General features: G+C 40.9%; 1 protein-coding gene across 1 annotated transcript; it reads left to right on the top strand.

Annotated features, from left to right (window-relative positions):
• The first annotated feature begins 9,718 nt into the window (after positions 1-9,718).
• Positions 9,719-23,208, top strand: LOC135558808 (cAMP-dependent protein kinase catalytic subunit beta-like). The gene is made up of 10 exons (XM_064992948.1): positions 9,719-10,025; positions 14,159-14,220; positions 14,491-14,619; positions 16,396-16,494; positions 16,752-16,834; positions 18,006-18,132; positions 19,364-19,459; positions 19,591-19,713; positions 19,978-20,142; positions 20,871-23,208. Exons 1-10 carry the CDS (start codon positions 9,980-9,982, stop codon positions 20,994-20,996), a joined length of 1,056 nt encoding a protein of 351 aa, XP_064849020.1. The 5' UTR covers positions 9,719-9,979; the 3' UTR covers positions 20,997-23,208.
• The last annotated feature ends 1,394 nt before the right edge of the window (positions 23,209-24,602 follow it).

The following is a 24,602-nucleotide window of genomic DNA, read 5'->3' as shown; positions in this document are numbered from 1 at the left end:
AAAACCTGGTAGACCTGGGGAAAACCTAGTAGAGCTGGAAAAAAAACTGGTAGAGCTGGAAAAAACCTGGTAGAGCTGGAGAAAACCTGGTAGAGCTGGAAAAAACCTGGTAGAGCTGGAAAAAACCTGGTAGAGCTGGGGAAAACCTGGTAGAGCTGGAGAAAACCTGGTAGAGCTGGGGAAAACCTGGTAGAGCTGGAAAAAACCTGTTGTAACTAAGACATGAAGGCTGCTTGCCAGTTGCCTCTACTGTATAGACAATCTATGTTGTGTTGAGCTCAGAACTCGATGACTCAAGGAGTCAGGAAGTATTTGCTTTGGTGTATAATACATTTTCTAACAAAATAATTAATGCTCTGCTCTTGGAAGAGAGATAGCTGCATCAAAGGTCTGCAAGAAGGCTGCATCTTTGCAATAGACTGTATCAAAAACATACACTGCCTTCGGAAAGAATCCAGACCCCCACATTTTGCCTTACTCTAAAATGGATTAAATAAATGCAAATCATCAGCAAGGCACTGCACATAATACACTCGCTCCACGTATACAACACGTTGTTTGAGCTTGTCAGTGCCAAAAGTACATCGCCAGTGGAACGAAGGGGTCAGTGCTCAGGACTACACTGTTGACATGCTATTGGAATGGCTTCTGACGGCAGCAAATGGCTTATATCACCTGCACATCATTAGACCATGAACTGTACTTTTCAGCACTCACTACATGAGTGGCAAACAAAGCCAAGAACTATATCCCAATGAAATACCAGATCAGTCCTCAGCTGATGAGCACAGAAAGAGAAAAAGATCTTTCTTTGGCTCAGATTTTCTCTGTTTTAATTACATAAACAAATGTGTGATTGGGGCTTGCCTGCTGTTGTATTTCGGGCCCGGCACCAGCTGTTTGAGACATGCAGACACAGCTGTATACATGTGTCTTTGCACACTAAATCAAATGTCCCCTTGTGCTCATCTGGAGCGAATTAGGATGGGGGGGGGGGTTCTGATATACAGGGGAGGAAATGGGTAATGTCCTGGAACCACATGCAACATCCTAATAGGAGCTAGTGACTGATAATAAAGAGATTGCCAGGTCATCTCTCTCTGTCTCTCTCTCCCTCTCTGTGTGTCCTCAGTCCTCCCTCTCTCGTCTCCTATCCCTATAACCGTCTCATAACTTCTAAATTAGTCTCACTCTAACTACCTCACAGAACAGTGATAACTTTCCCATGATAAAAAACACAGGAGGATTTTATTTTCAACATGTGGTGACCCCACTCACTACACATTGGCAAAGCACAAACACAGGTGTTTGCCCATAGACTACCGGCGTACCACCACCACAATGAAATGAAAGGCAGGTAGGGAATGGACATCCCATGCAAGGGGAGTCTCTCCAATTCAATTCCTTTTTGGAGGTCAGTGAACATGTACAAGATAAATAATGCAAAACTAAAACTATGTGACAGGGTTACTGTACATTAGTCATAACAGTGATGGGAAAATATGTGACCTCTCATTCAATCATTTGAGAACATCAATCTGCATTCCCTTTGACCCTGCTTTGCAAAGAACGTAAAACGGAAAGCAAGAAAGGCAACATGGAGAGCAGCTGGTTCTTTGGGATGAACATGACATGCTGTTTGTTGGTGAGAGGAATATCCATGAGTCTTTACATTGTTGCACACAGTCTGACTTTAAAATGCATTCCCTTTGGATTAGAATGATCTAGCTGTACATGCATTTGGTGCAAGAATGACAAACTACTTCTTACTAGAACAAGCTAGTCAAACTCACTTAAATTGTTTCCTGCAAATTTGAGGCTGCTAAAAGTGGTCCTCAAGCAAAGGCTCAATGCTTACAAGTTAGTATACTATATAAGGCTTCATTTTCCGAAGTTGAATCAACAATTTACTTCACAGAGTAATGCTTCCCCCTGCTGGATGTTGTATGTACTGTTAGGTCAATTTGAAACCATATATGGTATGTGCTTGAGAAAATCTAGGGAGAAAAGTCCATGTTATCTCAATAGGAAAAGATCAAGGTGTCCAACCTCAAATACTTTGGACTTATAAACAGTGAGATATAGTCAATGTTTACATTATCACAGAATGGGAAATTAATTATTTATTTCTTAATTTCATCACATGAAGTTTGACTGTTAGGAATTAATAAAAATATGTGGAACGAATCAGATATGAACATTATATACAAAATAAATATCAATGCAATTGTTGAAAGAGCTATATGGCTATTGTATTTGAAACTATTGCGTTGAATTAAATCTACAGTATGTCACACATTTCCACTAGATGGAGGCCTAGTCTTACTTAAATATATATAAATATATTTTAAGAGCAGGAAGCTGTTCCTTCTCAAGCGCATTAAACGCTTCTCTGTAGCTACAGCAGGCCTACTGTTCATCTACGTGGGCTACATAAGACCTGTTCTGGAGTGTGCTGTCCCTGCCTGGCCTCAAACCCTGACTGCTCAGCTAGAACGTGTCCAGAAGAGAGCCTGCAGAATCATTCTGGACAGGTTTATACACCTGCTACCAGGAAACCCTCTAAACCCTCATCATCATGTCCTTGGAGAGCAGGACGGGCATCCTTCAACAGCCAAAAATGTAACACTCCCATGACACGCACAGGCCATTATCAGAACTCTCCCATCGCATTCCACACTAAACTGATCGATGCTCGCTCCATATAGCCCAGAAGCCTTAGAAATGACTCCCTAAGGACTCTAAAGATGTATTTTCTAAAGCTGCCACCCAGACCTTGTCGTTGTAATAATGTTGTTTTCAATATATTGCATATTTTAACATTATATTAAGTGTTTTGTTGGTTTAGGATTTTACTATTTGATAATTATATGTGATCGATGTCATGACAGTAAATTGGTGTACAATTCAGTCTATAACTGCGAGAAACCATTAAAACCAACTACAGCTACTACTACTATTGCTACTACTACATTTATGACCAAAGGGAAAGAATTACTCAATGACAGTCAGAGATGGGCTGATGAATTGCTCATAACTTCAGCTTTTTCAATGTTTATGTTCAAATCAAATTGTGGAAGGAGCTTGGAATATTGAAATATGAGGTGACAGCTGATCACAAAAGTGATATATGAGTGACAAATAACAACTTGAATTCAAGGACTTCCTCATTTGAAAACATGGCCCATTATGACATTACACATTTGACTGCTCTAGAATGTTCAAATGGATCACTTTATGCTCTGTGTTTTGTCTGTTATTCTGTCCGAATTTATTTGAAAATTATGGTGGAAAATAAGTATTTTGTCACCTACAAACAAGCAAGATTTCTGGCTCTCACAGACCTGTAACTTCTTCTTTAAGAGGCTCCTCTGTCCTCCACTCGTTACCTGTATTAATGGCACCTGTTTGAACTTGTTATCAGTATAAAAGACGCCTGTCCACAACCTCAAACAGTCACACTCCAAACTCCACTATGGCCAAGACCAAAGAGCTGTCAAAGCCTTCCGGAGACACCTGAAACCCCACCTCTTCAAGGAATACCTAGGATAGGATAAGTAATCCTTCTCACCCCCCCTTAAATGATTTAGATGCACTATTGTAAAGTGGCTGTTCCACTGGATGTCAGAAGGTGAATTCACCAATTTGTAAGTCGCTCTGGATAAGAGCGTCTGCTAAATGACTTAAATGTAATGTAAAATGTAAAGGACACCACAAACAAAATTGTAGACCTGCACCAGGCTGGGAAGACTGAATCTGCAATAGGTAACCAGCTTGGTTTGAAGAAATCAACTGTGGGAGCATTTATTTAAGAAATGGAAGACATACAAGACCACTGATAATCTCCCTTGATCTGGGGCTCCACGCAAGATCTCACCCCGTGGGGTCAAAATGATCACAAGAACGGTGAGCAAAAATCCCAGAACCACACAGGGGGACCTAGTGAATGACCTGCAGAGAGCTGGGACCAAAGTAACAAAGCCTACCATCAGTAACACACTACGCCGCCAGGGACTCAAATACTGCAGTGCCAGACGTGTCCCCCTGCTTAAGCCAGTACATGTCCAGGCCCGTCTGAAGTTTGCTAGAGAGCATTTGGATGATCCAGAAGAAGATTGGGAGAATGTCATATGGTCAGATGAAACCAAAATATAACTTTTTGGTAAAAACTCAACTCGTCGTGTTTGGAGGACAAAGAATGCTGAGTTGATTCCAAAGAACACCGTACCTACTGTGAAGCATGGGGGTGGAAACATCATGCTTTGGGGCTGTTCTTCTGCAAAGGGACCAGGACGACTGATCCGTGTAAAGGAAAGAATGAATGGGGCCATGTATCGTGAGATTTTGAGTGAAAACCTCCTTCCATCAGCAAGGGCATTGAAGATGAAACGTGGCTGGGTCTTTCAGCATGACAATGATCCCAAACACACCGCCCGGGCAACGAAGGAGTGGCTTCGTAAGAAGCATTTCAAGGTCCTGGAGTGGCCTAGCCAGTCTCCAGATCTCAATCCCATAGAAAATCTTTGGAGGGAGTTGAAAGTCTGTGTTGCCCAGCAACAGCCCCAAAACATCACTGCTCTAGAGGAGATCTGCATGGAGGAATGGGCCAAAATACCAGCAACAGTGTGTGAAAACCTTGTGAAGACTTACAGAAAACATTTGACCTCTGCCATTGCCAACAAAGGGTATATAACAAAAGTATTGAGATAAACTTTTGTTATTGACCAAATACTTATTTTCCACCATAATTTGCAAATAAATTCATAAAAAATCCTACAATGTGATTTTCTGGATTTTTTTCTCATTTTGTCTGTCATAGTCGAAGTGTACCTATGATGAAAATTACAGGCCTCTCTCATCTTTTTAAGTAAGAGAACTTGCACAATTGGTGGCTGACTAAATACTTTTTTGCCCCACTGTATGTTTAGTACAATATCAAAATGCGCCACAGCACAAATTCTGTTTTGTGTAAATGCATAAAATTTGGTGTCAACATCGTTCAAGTGTCTAGACAGGCCAAATTGAAATATTAAGATTGCAATGATCTATCATACTTACAGTGTCAATCAAAGTTGGGATTTTGAGAACATTTGAAAGAATCATTAAAATTACTTCACCATCCAGTACCAGTCAAAAGTTTGGACAGACCTATTCATTCAAGGGTTTTTCTTAATTTTTTACAATTTTCTACATTGTAGAATAATAGTGAAGACATCAAAACTATGATATAACACATATGGAATCATATCTAGTAACCCAAAAAGTTTTAAACAAATCAAAATATAGCCACCCTTTGCCTTGATGACACACTCTTGGCATTCTCTCAACCAGCTTCACCTGGAATGCTTCACATATGCTGAGCACTTGTTGGCTGAATTTCCTTCACTCTGAGGTCCAACTCACCCAAAACATCTCAATTGAGTTGAGGTCGGGTGATTGTGGAGGCTAGGTCATCTGATGCAGCACTCCATCACTCTCCTTTTTGGTCAAATAAACCTTACAAAGCCTGGAACTGTGTTGGGTCATTGTCCTGTTGAAAAACAAATGATAGTCCCACTAAGCGCAAACAAGATGGTATGGAGTATCGCTGCAGAATGCTGTGGTAGCCATGCTGGTTAAGTGGGCCTTGAATTCTAAATAAATTACCAACAGTGTCACCAGCAAAGCACCCCCACACCATTACACCACCTCCTCCATGCTTCACGGTGGGAACTACACATGCAGAGATTATCCGTTCACCTACTCTGCGTCTCACAAAGACCAAAAATCTCAAATTTGGACTCATCAGACCAAAGGACAGATTTCCACTGGTCTAATATCTTCACTATTATTCTAAAATGTAGAAAATAGTTCAAATAAAGAAAAACCCTTGAATGAGTATGTGTGTACAAACCTTTGACTGGTACCATATCTATTTTGAAATCAAGCTTATTAAAGAGCAGTGATACTATCAAGAGCGGTGTGCAGGTTTCTTCTTTTTTTTCAGAATTAAACTGTTTAAAATGTATAGTATTGTTACCTATATGATCAACTCAATGTTGTTTGTGAAATCCATCCCTTTCTGTATGGTACTATATTTAGTCTTTGGATGCATTTACACATTTGAATACATGCTCAAATCTTAATATTTGTTGGTATGCAGACCAATTTATATATAGACAATATCTAAAGAAATCCACACACTCTCTCTCACACACTCCCATAGAGTATGTGTAGTCTAATCAAATCCATTGCAAGTCAATGGAGACTGAAGAGTGAGTTATTTTGCAACATTTTTAATCTTTCTCAGATCTTTATCATGTTCAGATCTTAATACTTTTTCCTATATAGAATATCTTACCGATACAGTGAATATTTTCTGTATATGCAAAAATTACCTTACTGAAGAGCTCAGTGACTTTCAAAGTGGCACCGTCATCGGATGCCACCTTTCCAACTGGTCAGTTCGTCAAATTTCTGCCCTGCTAGAGCTGCCCCGTCAACTGTAAGTGCTGTTATTTTGAAGTGACAATAATTAGGAGCCACAACGGCTCACCCGCAAAATGGCAGGCCACACAAGCACACAGAACGGGACCACCAAGTGAAAATCATCTGTCCTCAGTTGCAACACTCACTACCGAGTTCTAAGCTGCCTCTGGAAGCAACGTCAGCACAAGAAATGTTCATTGGGAGCTTCATGAAATGGATTTCCTTGGCCCGAGCAGCCGCCCACAAGCCTAAAATCACAATGTGCAATGTCAAGCATTGGCTGAAGTGATGTAAAGCCTGTCTCCATTGGAATCTGTAGCAGTGAAAATGCATTCTCTGGAGTGATGAATCACGCTTCACCATCTGGCAATCCGACAGATGGATCTGGTTTTGGTAGATGCCAAGAGATTGCTACCTTCCCCAATGCATAGTGACAACTGTAAAGTTTGGTGGATGAGGAATAATGGTCTGGGGCTGTTTTTCATGGTTCGGGCTAGGCCCTTTAGTTCCAGTGAAGGGATATCTTAACGCTATAGCATACAATGACATTTTAGGCAATGCTGTGCTTCCAACTTTGTGACAACAGTTTGGGGAAGGCCCTTTCCTGTTTTAGCATGACAATGCCCCTGTGCACCAAGCAAGGTCCATACAGAAATGGATTGTTGAGATTGGTGTGGAAGAATTTGGCTGGCCTGCACAGAGCTCTGACCTCAACCCCATCGAACACCTTTGGGATAAATTGGAATGCTGACTGTGCCCAACATCAGTGGGCGACCTCAATAAGGCATTTTTTTTAACCTTCATTTAACTAGACAAGTCAGATAAAAACAAATTCTTATTTACAATGACGGCCTAACCTTGTGCCGCCCTATTGGACTCCCAATCACGGCCGGATTTGATACGGCCTGGATTCGAACCAGGGACTCTAGTGAATGAATGGAAGCAAGTCCCCGCAGCAATGTACCAACATCTAGGGGCAAGTCCAATAATATTGCCCATGATTTTGGAATGAGATGTTCGACGAGTAGGTGTCCACATACAGTGCGTTGCGAAAGTATTCGGCCCCCTTGAACTTTGCGACCTTTTGCCACATTTCAGGCTTCAAACATAAAGATATAAAACTGTATTTTTTTGTGAAGAATCAACAACAAGTGGGACACAATCATGAAGTGGAACGACATTTATTGGATATTTCAAACTTTTTTAACAAATCAAAAACTGAAAAATTGGGCGTGCAAAATTATTCAGCCCCTTTACTTTCAGTGCAGCAAACTCTCTCCAGACGTTCAGTGAGGATCTCTGAATGATCCAATGTTGACCTAAATGACTAATGATGATAAATACAATCCACCTGTGTGTAATTAAGTCTCCGTATAAATGTACCTGCACTGTGATAGTCTCAGAGGTCCGTTAAAAGCGCAGAGAGCATCATGAAGAACAAGGAACACACCAGGCAGGTCTGAGATACTGTTGTGAAGAAGTTTAAAGCCGGATTTGGATACAAAAAGATTTCCCAAGCTTTAAACATCCCAAGGAGCACTGTGCAAGCGATAATATTGAAATGGAAGGAGTATCAGACCACTGCAAATCTACCAACACCTGGCCGTCCCTCTAAACTTTCAGCTCATACAAGGAGAAGACTGATCAGAGATGCAGCCAAGAGGCCCATGATCACTCTGGATGAACTGCAGAGATCTACAGCTGAGGTGGGAGACTCTGTCCATAGGACAACAATCAGTCGTATATTGCACAAATCTGGCCTTTATGGAAGAGTGGCAAGAAGAAAGCCATTTCTTAAAGATATCCATAAAAAGTGTAGTTTAAAGTTTGCCACAAGCCACCTGGGAGACACACCAAACATGTGGAAGAAGGTGCTCTGGTCAGATGAAACCAAAATTTAACTTTTTGGCAACAATGCAAAATGTTATGTTTGACGTAAAAGCAACACAGCTCATCACCCTGAACACACCATTCCCACTGTCAAACATGGAGGTGGCAGCATCATGGTTTGGGCCTGCTTTTCTTCAGCAGGGACAGGGAAGACGGTTAAAATTGATGGGAAGATGGATGGAGCCAAATACAGGACCATTCTGGAAGAAAACCTGATGGAGTCTGCAAAAGACCTGAGACTGGGACGGAGATTTGTCTTCCAACAAGACAATGATCCAAAACATAAAGCAAAATCTACAATGGAATGGTTAAAAAATAAACATATCCAGGTGTTAGAATGGCCAAGTCAAAGTCCAGACCAGAATCCAATCGAGAATCTGTGGAAAGAACTGAAAACTGCTGTTCACAAATGCTCTCCATCCAACCTCACTGAGCTCGAGCTGTTTTGCAAGGAGGAATGGGAAAAAATGTCAGTCTCTCAATGTGCAAAACTAATAGAGACATACCCCAAGCGACTTACAGCTGTAATCGCAGCAAAAGGTGGCGCTACAAAGTATTAACTTAAAAGGGGGCTGAATAATTTTGCACGCCCAATTTTTCAGTTTTTGATTTGTTAAAAAAGTTTGAAATATCCAATAAATGTTGTTCCACTTAATGATTGTGTCCCACTTGTTGTTGATTCTTCACAAAAAAATACAGTTTTATATCTTTATGTTTGAAGCCTGAAATGTGGCAAAAGGTCGCAAAGTTCAAGGGGGCCGAATACTTTCGCAAGGCACTGTACTTTTGCCCATGTATTGTAGTTACCACAACTATTTAGCTAAAGGGTTAGCTGTATTTGATCATACTGTGGCGGTCCTTGCTATATGAGCCACGTAACCAAAGATAATTTAATAATTTAGAAAAGTTACAATTCCCACCAAGCGGGTGGTTGAACCCTTATTATTAGAGCAATGTTGAAGGTGATGTTGAAGTCAAACCAGGGTACTGCAGGCTGCCATTAGCAACTTAATTATCCTTATAACGTCTTCTGTGTGAGATGTACTTTATAATCAGTTCACGGACATACATCTGGTGTATTTTTGTATTTACACGAAGATTGACCAAGAAGATTGAGAATGCCATTTTTACATTCACTATAATGGGGGATCCTGTTTCCTGCAAACGATGCCTGCAGTACCGCGTCGGCCTTGAATTTCTGTGGCTTCAGTGAGAGGGGGCAGTCGTACTCCCCTGTACCAACTCACAAGCCTCTAATTTAAGCCTTTAGTAAAGGCGGAATCAGATTGAGTGCGATATCCCATCTCTTCACATATAGAAAGTCTTTGACCAAGCAATCAACAGTGAACGCTTGGGGGGGGGGGGGGAGTGTGAGAGCAGTGACCGCTAGCTGCATGTCAGCGAGATATAGAAGAGCCAGGAAGGGGAGTATCTAAAGAAGGGGGTGGTGAACAGGGATTTGGACTCCTTCTTTCATATTTGGCTGTAACGTTATCAATTGAATTTCTCTATATTGTTCCAAATTAACGATTTTGCCTACAAGGGGAACGTCACTCAACAACAGCTGTAGCTAGCTACCGCCATCTCCCGCAGTCTGAGCGATCGCCGTGTCTTCCATAAGATGGGAAACGCTGCTACCGCCAAGAAAGGCAACGAGCTGGAGAGCGGTGAGTTGGGGCGGTCGTGTAGCATTATCTATACTAGCTAAAGTTAGCTAACTACCCAGTTAGTATGCGAACATTGTCACGTTTTACTTTTTTTTTTAAAGGACAAGATCGGGAGGGCGCACACGCAAATGTATCCCCGATGTTGTAAACATTTACATGAATTACACCCTCGCCCCTATATTTTGCTATCGACGATCATTTATAGTAATTGGTTTGTGAATTAATCCCAGCTAGCTCACCAGTACAAGGGATGCATAACTAAATAGTTACAACCTGGTCCAGAGGCCTAGCTAGCCATTAATATGAGCTAGCTAGCGGGTTGTTTTAGCACTTTCGCTATGATGTTGTCTACCTAGCTAACGTCAGTGAGAGCTAGCTGTATATCAGCGTTAGTGAGCCACCGCCAGGCCCGTGAGACCTCACCAAGCCAGAGTAATGTTCAATGCCAGCTACGGTACTGTAACATAGCAAAGGCTAGACTATCTGACGTGTGTTGGTCTCATAGCCTATGAGGCCTGTTGTTTTGACATTGCGTTTGTAGATTCGAGTTGTTTTAGCTAGCTAATTTGTAATCTTACAAGTGTGATAGATCGTTCACTCCACTCTTAAACTATTTATAATTGTCATGTTAGATTAATCACACCTAAGGATAAGTCGTTTAATAAGTATGGGGTTTCAATTATCAGACTGCCTCCACATCAGTCTTTAGGCGCTGTATATATATATATATATATACAGCTTTCCCTCTACAGTACTCTCTAGCGCTCCTCTAAATAGTGACCAAATATGGTGAAGAAATGACAAATGCCCACTTGCCATTCATAAAACCAGGCCCGTAATGCAACCTTCCCAAGTGATTTATCTCAAGTCATTTTGGTTTAGAGTCTGTTTAATCTTAGTGATGTGCAGTTCTACATGCACACACATACAGCACAGTTTGTCATTGACTGGGACAGCTTGTCACCAGACCTTCGTAAGAGGATAAGGGGAATTACAAGCTTTGACGCAACTAGCCCTGGGACTGTATTAATTTGCATTGGTACACTTTGACATATGTATGCTGATAATCAATGCACTGCATGACTTGATACATTTTGAAATGTTTACCCATGAAGTCCTATACAGTCAGGAATATTGACACATTGGTTTGTGTCCAGATCTGAATGTGTGTGAACTGCTTGCAAACTTATCTAACGCGAGTTAGTCTGGGAAATGCCCCTGGCTTGTGAGTGTGCATATGCTGTTCCATCTACTTCACTTTTGATAAAAATGTACGGACAAATTTGAACATTTATGGTAGGTAGTAATGTATCTAGGTCATTTTAAAAGCTTTATCACTTTCCAATGCTGTTAATCTGTTCATATGACATTTACTGAAGTGTTGGAAGAGACCAGGCAGAGGCACAGGGACCTGGTCAGCCACAGGTATTTTCCCAGTTTCAGGAAGCAAGCGGTGTTCTTTGATCTGATCGGTGCAACCAAAAGCCTGTGCTGTGCTGTCTGTTTTCCTGTCTGTTTTGACATAACATGAGCCCCAGTCTCTCAACCTTCTGGTGTTAAACCTGTCTAAGCCACAGTGCCCTCTGCTGCTGCTACAGATTTGTCTGCCCTGTTGCTGTTTACAGGTCTGGCAACCTGGTTCCTGATAATAGCTCTTTGTTTGGCTCTCAGTTTGACAGGGAGGGAGGTAGGCTAATTCTGACACTGAATTCTGAGCCTTGTTTCACTGTTCCATATCAACCTTCCATGTTGTTAAACATGTTAGGCACATAAAAAAAATAAAGGAAAATCTTGCATTAGCCAACCATGTTCTAAAAATATTAACTTCGTGGTGCTCATCTCTAAACTGTACTGAGGTGTATATTATTCGACTGTACAATGGACACCTAGCTTATGTCTTTAAAAGTGATCACATTCAGTACAGTTAACCATAACCAGCTCTGATTATGTAAACATTTCCATTAGCTAGGTGGTCATACAGTGCATTCGGAAAGTATTGAGACCCCTTGACTTTTTCCACATTTTGTTACATTTTAGAATAAGGCTGTAACGTATTAAACAAATAAAAAATCCTCAATTCAAACACACTACCTCATAATGACAAAGTGAAAACAGGTTTTGTAGAATTTTTCAAATATATTAAAAATAAAAAAACACCTTATTTACATAAGTATTCAGACTCATTGCTATGAGACTTGAAATTGAGCTCAGGTGCATCCAGTTTCCATTGGTCATCCTTGAGATGTTTCTACAACTTGATTGGAGTCCACCTGTGGAAAATTCAATTGATTGGACATTATTTGGAAATGTGCACACCTGTCTATATAGGGTTCCACAGTTGACAGTGCATGTCAGAGCAAAAACCAAGCCATGAGGTCGAAGGAATTGTCCGTAGAGCTCAGAGACAGGATTATGTCGAGCCACAGATCTGGGGAAGGGTACCAAAAGTTTTTCAGCGGAAGTAACTGGGAGACAAGTCGGGATCGAGGGAATGATGTACAGAGAGGTCCTTGATGAAAACTTGCTGCAGAGCGCTCAGGACCTCCGACTGGGGTGGCAAAGGTTCACCTTCCAACAGGACAAAGACCCTAAGCACACAGCCAAGACAACTCAGGAGTGGCTTTGGGACAAGTCTCTGGAGAGACCTGAAAATAGCTGTGCAGCAACGCTCCCCATCCAATCTGACAGAGCTTGAGAGGAACTGCAGAGAAGAATGGGGGAAAACTCCCCAGGTACAGGTGTGCCAAGAAGACTTGAGGCTGTAACCGTTGCCAAAGGTGCTTCAACAATGTACTGAGTAAAGGGTCTGAATACTTATGTAAATGTGTTAATTTTTTAAATATGTGTTTTATCATATACAGCATAGTCTACTTGTCAGGCCAGGGTAATGTGGGATTTTTAGTGGTTCAACACACTGTAGCCTATATAAAAAGAACTGCACGATTATTGAAGCCTTTTTCTGTTTGCTACATCTTTGTATTTGTACATAATTTGCCATCCTAGTCATGTCTTGTTTAAACTTTCTTACCCACAGGAGTCATTAACAAACATTGTAATTAGTCATCTTGTGTTTCTTTGCCAAACTGATTTCCAGAAGAAGAATGACAACTCTTTCTCTCTGTCTCTAATACTGTCTTTTTCTTTCCTTTGTTGTCATCTTCTATTGTTCTTCACTGCATGTGGTCCATGTTTGTTGATCTGATATACTTGTTAGATTTATGCACTCTCTCTCTCTCTCTCTTTCTTCCACATCATCCCTTCCACATTGCTCCTGCAAATCCTTGGGTGATCTATAGAGACATTTGGTATGCCCATTCTTCCACTAGATTCCCAAAATGACAGAAGTCCGAAACCTTGCACGCGTTGATTCTATTGTAAATGAACCCAAGCTTGGCTTGTAGTAGTGGTTCAGTATATGCTTCCATTTAGGTTCTGCCAAAACCATTACCTAACCCTCTGTGTTTTTGTCATCTGCATTCTGTCATTCTGGATATCTCCTGTCTGCTGTGTTCTTCCATGTGTTTTGGTTTGTCCTTGTTCGTCAAAAACCATTCTGTATATAATACTCTGAGTGTTAAAGCCTTCCCGTGAACAGTATTGGGCCCTAATGCACCGTCGGTGCAGAAAGAAAGTGATGCACAAGAATTCTGCATGCTTCGAGAGAGCCCAGCCTCTTCACCTGTCTTAGTGAATTCGTACATCCCCCCCCCTATCTATTTATAAAAATACAAATGGAACTCTTGGCATCACTTCTTACTTAGACTGCCCGTCTTGGTTGGTGTGTTTTTTTTTGTATCACTAGAAAAAACGTTTTGATGTTGTCGTCCCCCCCCCCCCCAACCTTTCTCCAGACATGCATTGTGTGGATGTAAAATGCAGATAGGAGTTTGGTTAGTTAGACCTTACCAGTCTTTGTCTCCATTGAATTCCATTTCATACTGATTTTGTTACAATTGATACCCGGTCACTGTTCAAGAATTTCCACATCAGATTCCATTAAGATTTCCTTTGTACTTTGTTGCCCACTCCATGCAAATCAAATCCCAGGTCAATAAATAGGAATGCATCATGCGTTGACAGACAATTCCTTCCTGTTAGCTAATTGTGCCTGTGTATATCTTTCTTCCATACAGTGAAAGAGTTCCTAGCCAAAGCCAAAGAAGACTTCTTACGGAAATGGGAATGTCCACCACAGGTGAGATGTTTTCAATGCTCTTAAGGTTGGAGATACAAATCCAGGGTTTGGGGACTCTCATTTATTCTTTCTGTGATTCCTCACATCCTATCTCTTTGCCTTCTTCCCAACCGAATTGGGGAGAAGGTCCAAAGTCCTTCACCAATGTGTATAGAAAAGGATACGTGGATGTGGGGAATATCTAAGTTGAACTGAGTAAAACCTGGGACTGCTGCTGTGGTATATCCATTAGGTAATCCACACCCTGTGTTTTGTGTGACCCCATTCTAGACCACGACGGGCCTAGATGACTTTGACAGGCTAAAGACCCTGGGTACAGGCTCATTTGGAAGAGTCATGCTGGTCAAACATAAAGGAACCGAGCAGTTCTTCGCCATGAAAATACTGGACAAGCAAAAGGTTGGTGCCCAGTGGAAAACAGCTGGCCTTTTCAAGGACGGGTAACCCATGTATGAGCTGACAAGGCAATGTATCGCCTTGCTATGGGAAGAGGATGAAGAGATGCTATTTTAGGGCATCAAACGGGGCAACAAGTGCAAAGCCTTGGTCGAGTGGGTATCACTCCAGGCAGCAAGCACATGCATGCCTCCCCACCGAAGACCTGGGTTCAACCCTGTCTACCTCCTTACTCTCATCCCAGCTGTTTGTACCCGTCTAAATAAAGCATCAAAAATACAGTAAGGATAATGTGCAATTCCACTCACCAATAAAATAATATCTAACAAAAAATGGGGCAAGAATTAAATAACACTGTAGATCAGTCGTATTCAAACTTTTCCAGCGGGACCCATTTTTTTCCCCCCAGAAGTTCTCGCGACCCCAACCCAAATCTAATGACACGACCGTAAAAATCGGTACATTTTGATTTTTACATCAACAAATACCTTTTTGATTCATTACATTTTCATCTCTTATCAAAACTAAAAGAAAACAAATACAATTTTCATTGAGTAAATGTATTTATTTGAATTATCTTTCTCAAATGTATGTTGTGACTTGTTCCATACAATAACATGTACTCAAATATTTGTAATTTTTTATTGTGCAGCGCCATTGCAAGGTTGCGACACCAACTTTGAATACCACTGCTGTAGATGTTATCTGGTGGCATAACATAAGTATGATTGTATAATGTTAGTCCCGGCCGGCCGGCAGTAATGTCTGCCAGTGGTTCCTCCCATCACATGCACGGATATGATCGGACCTGTTAGTGTCTGGATTATAATACCATAGTCTCTTTCCAACCTCTCCCTCAATGTGAGCAAGACAAAGGCGCTGATCGTGGACTACAGGTAAATGAGGGCTGAACATTGACGGGGCTGTAGTGGAGCGGGTCGCGAGTTTCAAGCTCCTTGGTGTCCACATCACCCACAAACTATCCTGGTCCAAACATACCAAGACAGTTGTGAAGAGGGCATGACAACACCTTTTCCCCCTCAGGAGACTGAAAAGATTTGGCATGAGTCCCCAGATCATCAAAGTTCTACGGCTGCACCATCGAGAGCATCCTGACCAGTTGCATCACCGCCTGGTATGGCAACTGGTTGGCATCCTACCCCAAGGCGTTACAGAGGGTATTGCGTATGGCCCAGTACATCGCTAGCGCCAAGCTTCCTGCCACCCAGGACCTATATACTAGTTGGTGTCAGAGGAAGGGACAAAAAATTGTCAGGCCCCCCTCCCCTTTAATTTTACACTGCTGCTGCTCGCTGTTATGCATAGTCACTTTACCCCTATGTACAAATTACCTCGACTAACCTGTTACCCCACACATTGACTCGCTACCGGTACCCCATGTATATAGCCTCGTTATTGAAACATATTTTTTTTATTTAGCAAATATTTTCATTACTCTTTTTTTTAACTGCGTTGTTGGTTAAGGGCTCGTAAGTAAGCATTTCTACAGCTGTTGTATTTGGCGCGAGTGACAAAAATGTGATTCCTGGAATGCAATCTAAAAGCTGTCCTAGCCACATAAGCCTCCTGATCTCGCGAGCTAACATAAATGGTCTGCTACCTCAGTCTGGTGGTAATTACGAGCCGAAAGATGTCCTGCCCCCCCCCCCCCCAAAAAAAAAAAAAAAAAAAAAACTCTACAACTTTGTCATGCCATCATTAAACTGTAATTGAACTGTCGGTCAAGACTGTTGTCTGATGATCACTTCTTTCTGGTAGGTGGTGAAACTCAAGCAAATAGAACACACGTTAAATGAGAAGAGAATATTGCAGGCCGTGTCTTTTCCCTTCCTCGTCAGACTTGATTATGCCTTCAAGGTACAGTTCATTTTTTTCCCCTTCTGCATACAGTGTTTTTAATCTGGCCATTGAGATCAGAGGCTATGAATCAAGCGTCTCAAACTAGGAGTGCTGATTTAGGGCTCGTTTTTCCTTTTGATCATAATGAATTTGATTTAAATGGGGGCGGGGGGCTGATCCCAGCACTGAGACGCTTCATACATATGGCCTTTTTATTATTCAGTTTCCTCAGTATCTGACTGGATTTGTTTATGTCGGTCTGTGTCCCTCCACAGGACAACTCCAATTTGTACATGGTGATGGAGTATGTTCCAGGAGGAGAGATGTTTTCACATCTAAGACGAATCGGAAGGTTCAGGTGAGTGTCTGTCTGAACGTTCTGCTCGCCAATACAATATCTGGTTGATTATAAGTTTTTCATAGATTTTCCATTTGTTGATTAAATTGTTTTGGGCAACTTTTTTTTTTATACCTACTTTCATCTATGTATTTTTTTGGGGACAGTGAATTTACAATATTTTAATTTGGCTTTGTTCTCCAGAATTAGATTTCAGATCAAAAGTTCTGAGGTGACAGTACAGAATGTCCCCTTTTATTTGAGGGTATTTTCATACATATGTTTTCCCAATTTAGACTTGAATGCACTTTATGTATCTAGTCTCTCCATTTTGAAGGTTGTTGGAAGTATTTAGAAAATTCAGGTTTAAAAGTTGAGTATTTGGTCCCATATTCCCAGCACGCAATGACTACATCACGACTACATCACGTGAATCAACAATGTTGTTGGATGCGTTTTCAGTTTGTTTTGGTTGTGTTTCAGATTATTTTGTGCCCAACAGAAATGAATTATAAATAACGTGTTATTTTGGAGTTACGTTTATTTTAAATAAAGCTGTAACGCAATGATTATCCGTAATCATGGTAGCATCCACAGTATTGTAGAAGTGTTCAGAAACATATTCTATTCTTATTTACAATTAAAATGACTCCAAAATGACACAATACGTTATTTCTCATTCATTTCGATTGGGAAAGGGGATACCAGTTGTACAACAGAATGTATTCAACATAAATGTGTCTTCCGCATTTAACCCAACTCCTCTGAGTCAGAGAGGTGCCGGCAATCTTTCGGTTACCGGCCCAACGCTCCTACCTACCAGGCTACCTACCACACGACACAATCCTGCAAATGCATCCAACAAGTTTGTAGAGTCACAACCTTGACGTAGTCATTGCATGCTGGGAATATGGGACCAAATAGTCAACTTTCGTACCTTTTTTTGTAACTTTTGTACCAACAGAATACACTACAACAGAAATCCAAATACTTATGACGTCTTCAAATGGGGGGGGACTAGATACAGTGCATTAAATGTTTTCGCTTCACTGTCCACATAAATACAGAGGGAGGTCTGTGTGTTTATTTTAAATTCAGTGCTCATATAGCTGGTAGTTAATTACAACTCCAATGACATTTTTGTGCTTACTACGTGATCAGTTAAACAGATTCTCCTACTTTTCCTTCACAGTGAACCCCACGCACGGTTTTACGCGGCCCAGATAGTGCTGACATTTGAGTACCTCCATTCACTAGACCTTATCTACAGAGATCTGAAGCCTGAGAACCTTCTAATCGATCAGCATGGCTACATCCAGGTATGCGTGACCAGTGCTTCAAGTGGATCATTTTCATTGTACAGCACCAGGGTTCTTATTTTAGAGCCAATGTTGCACAAGGGATGCCGGTAGGCCTACTGACAGGGATGCAAACCTGTCGCTTTTTGGCGATATTCAGCGTTTTGATCTCAAAATAGCCCATCCGAGTGAATCGTGTAGATCCGAAGAGAAAAAGGGGAAGGGGACTGTGTCTCATATTGAAATCATTGACTGAGCACAGGAAGTTAAAGGTATTGAACTCATAATTCCTGAAAATAATGCATCAGTGATATGTATTTCCTGCAACGTCCTGAAGTAGTAAAACTTCTGTGTGTGTTGTGTAGCCAGTTAGTATGCTGAAACATTTCTAAAGGTTAGTATGCTGAAACAACAAATGTCTGCAAAGTAGGCTTACCTGGCTGGCAGAATGATATGATAACTTTGTACCAATCAGGTTCACATGAAACACCGCTACAGAAACACTGCTACTAGCCGAACACAATAGGCTCTTGCTGGTGCACAATTGAATTAAAGGGCAACTACACTCTCCCGCATAGATTAATACTTTTTTTGACCTCAAATGTGGTCTCCTGTGTTAAGCATTGTTGTGGACTTAGAACATAACATTTTGTTGGTTTTCTATCAATAAAAGGGTGATTTTGAGAGAGAATTCTGAAACCTGGAAAAGCTAAACCAAGAGCAGAATTTGGCAAGGAAAATAGATTTTAGATAGCTATCTGGGGAGGCAGATTATCATTACCTGTCATAATCAACCATAAACCAGACCGAAGAGCCCAACTCCCCCCTACCCCAGGACACAATTTTCTCTGTCTATTGTGGTTTGTAAAGTTAGGAGTGTTGTGATTATTCAAATGTGTATTTATTACTTGTTATTATCTGAAAATAAGCCAATTTTCTTGCTCCTCACACAGATTTTTCATGTTTCCAAGTGAATTTTTGTGTTACCATTTTGGGCCCTCGCCAGTTTGCATCCTTGTTCTCGAGCAGTAGAACATTTGAGGTGCCAGTACTGTGTACCGGTGAGCACCGGCCCAACTGGAGCACTGTGCGTGACACATCACTGCCTATGGCGTATACTGCAATGTCAAATCAAATGTATTTCTAAAGCCCTTCTTACATCAGCTGATATATCAAAGTGCTGTACAGAAATGGTGGGTTATGTTTTCTCTGCTAAGTTGCTTTACCGACTGTACGTGTTCTTGGTGGTCAGGTGACAGACTTTGGATTTGCCAAGAGGGTAAAAGGCAGAACCTGGACGTTGTGTGGAACTCCAGAGTACCTGGCGCCCGAGATCATCCTCAGCAAGGTGAGAGTCCTGTTTGTGTCTCTCTCTCATACACACACAGTGCATTAAATTACTACATTTGAATACATGGAACATTAGTTTGTTGCCATGAATTTAGATTACATATGTGCATGTGAACTACATTTGTGTAGGGCTACAACAAAGCAGTGGACTGGTGGGCCTTGGGGGTCCTTATATATGAGATGGCTGCTGGATACCCTCCCTTCTTCGCTGACCAGCCTATTCAGATCTATGAGAAGATTGTGTCTGGAAAGGTATGGACTAGTCCATTTTTACATTAAGCATGTCTGAAATGGCCTACCTATTTAACCTCTAGTTTTAACACATTTTGAACACCTGTTATGTTCTCATGGAGTAAGTTTAACTCAGTAGGTTTTAACTGCCCAATGAATGCTTGGCTTGCTTTTGGCTTAGCCTCTTCTGTCTTTAATCACTTACTATACAGTTCCAACTAGGAGCAAATTAACATTTCTCAATACATGACCATTTAGACAAATCTCTGTGTGTCCCCCCTGTAGGTCCGCTTCCCATCCCACTTCAGCTCTGACCTGAAGGACCTGCTGAGGAACCTGCTGCAGGTGGACCTGACCAAACGCTATGGCAACCTGAAGAACGGCGTCAACGACATCAAAGGACACAAGTGGTTCGCTACAACGGACTGGATTGCCATCTACGAGAGGAAGGTACATACAAGGCGGTGTCGGAGGATGAGGACAATCAATGCGAAGTTGAATTGCTCTTTATAGCACCTAACTTTTATGAAACGCATTGGCCAAATTCTTACCTACTAATTACTAACACGACATACTGTGTATTAATCATACTACATACTATTTCAGCAACAAATATCAACATTACTACTCAGCCATACTGAGAAGGCGTAATCTACATGCACAATCTCTCTTGTTCCATGCCATTCGTACATTTCTGCAGAGCCTGTCCCCTATTCTGATTATTAGCTGTTGTCAAACAGACGTGGGTCTGAAAAGATTTACTCTCTTCCTCAATAGTGTGCAGTGAATTCTAAATGAAACGCCGAAATGAGTATGACATCCTGGGATTTAAAGTATACTACATTTTTAAAATGTCACATTCTATAAAACTTTATATTTTTGCATCGCCAAAAATCCTAACACAAGTACAGGTATTCAGACAAGGCCTCTGTATTTTATTAGTGTCCAGTAGTGCTTTTCCTGAGTATTATCATCTTACAACAACCGTCTTTATATGGTGTCATAATGTTTTCTATTTGACTTACTAGAATTACTTCATAATGCATTTTGCTGACAGGACGTATTACCTCGGCATCTGGAAATTCTTGCAGTATGAGAATCTCATTGAAGTACTAGCTTGGTCTCCTCTTAAGGCACACTAACTCCGCTCCTGGTTATCCTGCTCTCTGTGTTGTCAGGTGGAAGCCCCGTTCATACCAAAGTGTCGAGGCGCTGGCGACACGAGCAACTTCGACGACTACGAGGAGGAGGAGATCCGCGTTTCCGTAACGGAAAAATGCGCTAAGGAGTTTTCTGAGTTTTAGGACGTGCACACGTGGATATATCAGGGCTAAAACACACATGAAAAATAAGGGGATCTTTGCACTCTTCTAAAGACTTGGGGTTGGAGCAGAGACCATTGTTCAACTATTACTATGTAGTTCCTTCATTCCACAAGGCTGAATGAGGTCGCCATGATCCTTGGGTGCCAATGATAACACCTTTACTGTCACACATACCTGCGTATTAAAGCAGACACACCACCTCTTTTTTTTAATCCCCTCTACCCACTCTGTTTTTGAACTTTGAAGCAGTTGTTGTCTTGGATGTTGTGCTCCCCTTTACAGATGTGATATTTTTCGATTTAGGAGGAAAACCAGAGGGTAACTATACGAGAGAGGCCAATTTCATATAAGTCCACACAGTGTAACTTCAAACCGACTTGTCTGTGGCAGTATCACACATGGTTGTGTGGTTTTGTAGGACAGTGCCTCCAGTCGTCAACAGTTTCGATTTTATGGTCTGTTACAAATCTGATGCTTTTCAATAGAAAATGATTCTCACCTTCTACTAGGATAATGTTTTGGCCAGCTTTCAGAAATAGTATTTGTCCTTTTTGTATATTTTGTCACTAAGACGCATTAAACACCATTGAGTACTAAGAGCATGACCAAAATACAACTAATTGGGTGACAGAGGAAGAGTAGTCCCTTTCTTTGCCTTTGTCTGTAAAACCCTTTAGACCATTTCCAACGGCCCCACAGAGTCCATTCTCTGGCCTATTGGTATTCTAGCCCAGTAACGGGGAAGTCATTGCAGGGAATGGCGAACCCAACTACAAACAGAACATAACAAAACAGCGGTCAGAGAAATTCTAGAAAATGTTGAATTTGTATTCTCCTTTTTATTTAACATTTTAATACATGGATTAAAACTGAAGGTTTTTTGTTCCCTAAGATTTCAGGTCCGCTAATAAAAAAGGACACTTTTTTAATTGAATTTGTGGAGCTGCGGGGCTCCTGATGCGTTAAAGTGAAATCAAGTCCTTTTGAGGTGCGTTCTTTAACTTGATCAGTTGTGTGTATTGTGTTGTGGCTTTTGCCTCAACATTGTTAGTAAAAACCAGTACACACCTCATAACAATATATTGATGCTAAGCAGTCTTGCAAACTCCTCAAAAGGGATTGCGAAACAATTTTTTCCCCCACGTTTTTCCCTATTGCTGTTCTTGACTTCCCTCCTTTCCTTGTTTGTTTCATTCTTATGACAGAATGTAGTGTTGCAACTTATAGGTATGCATAGTTTGAAATGCTTGATTAAGGTACATTAGTTTTTTTTCTCACAGACATACACTGGCAAAAAAACAAGACTGCTCCTTGACCTTTGTATCACATATAATCCAGTCATTGTTCAGCTCATTACATTATAAGTATATGCATTGTTTCATATGTTTTTATTTATACACATTAGAGATGCTAATACATTTTATTTTTTAAAGTGTCTACGTTTGGAAAGTTTTTTTTTTTTTTGTAATCTTGTAAATAACGGCATACTGCTCTAGGAGTGTTCATGTGTGGGCCTTCTATTTGTCAAACTATATAAAGCAGGATAACATCCAAGAGAGAGACCAGGCTTCATCACACATCATGACTGAAATATTCATGTACTTGTTAAAAAAAAAATTGATCACTTTCGCATATGTCATAGGTTTTGTTTGGCATGTCCACTTCTCTCAGTTAAAGAATTTCATAATTTCCCAGTCAAATGAGATGGCTTTGGCATTACAACAGCAATCATTTCAATGAGTTTGGCTATAAATTAAGTCATTCAGGAAATTCCATCAATATTTGACTGTTTACGATTCACAAATGATTACATTTCCTGAAGAAAATGTGTTTTTCTTAGCTGTCTTAAAATATTTGTATGGCAGTGGGAGATGTGTTAAATGTGGAATCCAAGCTGATAAGAAGCTGAAGCGGTTCAATATAGTAAGAATAGGTCTGATATACTAGTAGACTGCTATAAATGAAGAAAATGGCAGTTTGCCTCAAATGAAATGTGCCTAAAACTCGTCAGGGATGTGATATCCTACTCCTGACACCAATGTAGTTTAATTAGGAGTTACCCTGAACGGACCTTAAACCCTCTTCCCTGTGACTGTCATTCCAAAATCATTATGTCAAAAGTCTTAAATGGGTGGTTCACTTTTATTTTGTACCAATTCTGTTCTTATGTAAATGTAATGTTATAAGTGTCCAGACATTTTTTTCCTTTAGATTTCACTTGCTTTTGTGAAACCTACCGCACCAGCAATATACTTTCTCATTGCTCCTTCTGCTTCATTATGGGAGCCACTTGCCCTCCACCGTGACTCTCAGTTCTATTACATTAGTCAATTTATTGAACAAGGGCGTCTTCTGTACGGGGGAGTTTAATTAACGCTCAGTCTGAACATTAACACACATCGCTTGCGGTACATTTTTTGTTAGCATAATACGTATCAGCGAGGGAGGGGGGGGGGATAATTGATACACACCTTTTAATAGGGTTAGTGTTCCCACACGGCCATATCCATGTTACAGCCTGTGCTAATCAGCTATCTAGCATGTTTTCGAACACCTGTACGTAACGGAAGGCCGCCAGAAACGTATTGTCACTGAGGAAAAACACTGCTGCAACTGATAAAGCCGGGTAAAACTGTACAGTTAGTGTATATTTAGCGTTTGTAAAATTATTTTGATGTGATATGAAAGTAAAAGGCTTTACGTTTCTAGAACCACATTGCAATTGAGGATCTACTCACGTTTGTATGGAGTATTTGGCTGTTTTGGCTGCCATAGCCAGTCTACCTCTGAAAATAAGGTCCTTGAACCTTAAGTATTAACGTACGGTAACTTTAGGCTCCTTAAAAGCTTTTACTGCTACGGGCTAAATCAGGGTCACAGTGTTTCTTGGTCTTAAACAAATCTACTTTGAAACAAAACTATTTACGTCACACACATGGTTATGGGCTTAAAAAAGGAGACTGGTACCATAGATACAGAGCGTATTCCAATTTGAGTTTGCATCCAAATGTGACACTTTATATACAGCACATACGAATTATAACAAACACAATTTTATGTAAAAAACATGATGTTTATTAATTATGAAAAATAACATTACACCCATGAGGACACTGGGTATTTTGACTGCAGGAAATAGCTACAAGTACATATTCGGCTAGAGGGCCATGGATAAACACAAAGACACACAAATGTCATTTTGTAAATAGCAATGCTCTCTGTACAGTGATGCAGGTCTATAGAGGTTGTACACATGAAATGGTGTATTACTTTATCCACAACCTTATTCCATGTTGTTGGACTCAAGCGATACTTATGAGTACGAGCTTGTGGTGATACGACAAATGCGAACGCACGCGCATGCTCGTAAAAGAGTGAATGGAAAATGGTTATATTTCCATGCAATTTACATCAAACAGAGATTTGGTTAATAAAAAGTTAATCACTACTTTAAATGTCTTTGGATAGGTCGCCACACGGTATTTGGTTTAGTTATAGGTTAGTGATGGGAAGTTCGGCTCTTTTTACCCCCCTCCCCCCTTATCAGCGAAAGATGAACTGAAAACTCGAGTCGATGACCATAGG

This window comes from Oncorhynchus masou, chromosome 17 (assembly GCF_036934945.1).
Source record: "Oncorhynchus masou masou isolate Uvic2021 chromosome 17, UVic_Omas_1.1, whole genome shotgun sequence".
Taxonomy (NCBI): Eukaryota; Metazoa; Chordata; class Actinopteri; order Salmoniformes; family Salmonidae; genus Oncorhynchus; species Oncorhynchus masou.
Note: the sequence above shows the minus strand (reverse complement) of the source record. Positions and strands in the feature narration are given on the sequence as shown.

Coding starts and splice junctions, on each gene's coding strand:
- LOC135558808 (XM_064992948.1), top strand. CDS start 9,980: ATGGGAAACGCTGCTACCGCCAAGAAAGGCAACGAGCTGGAGAGCG. Junction 16,835..18,005: donor AGACGAATCGGAAGGTTCAG/GTGAGTGTCTGT, acceptor TTTCCTTCACAG/TGAACCCCACGCACGGTTTT. Junction 19,460..19,590: donor CCGAGATCATCCTCAGCAAG/GTGAGAGTCCTG, acceptor ACATTTGTGTAG/GGCTACAACAAAGCAGTGGA.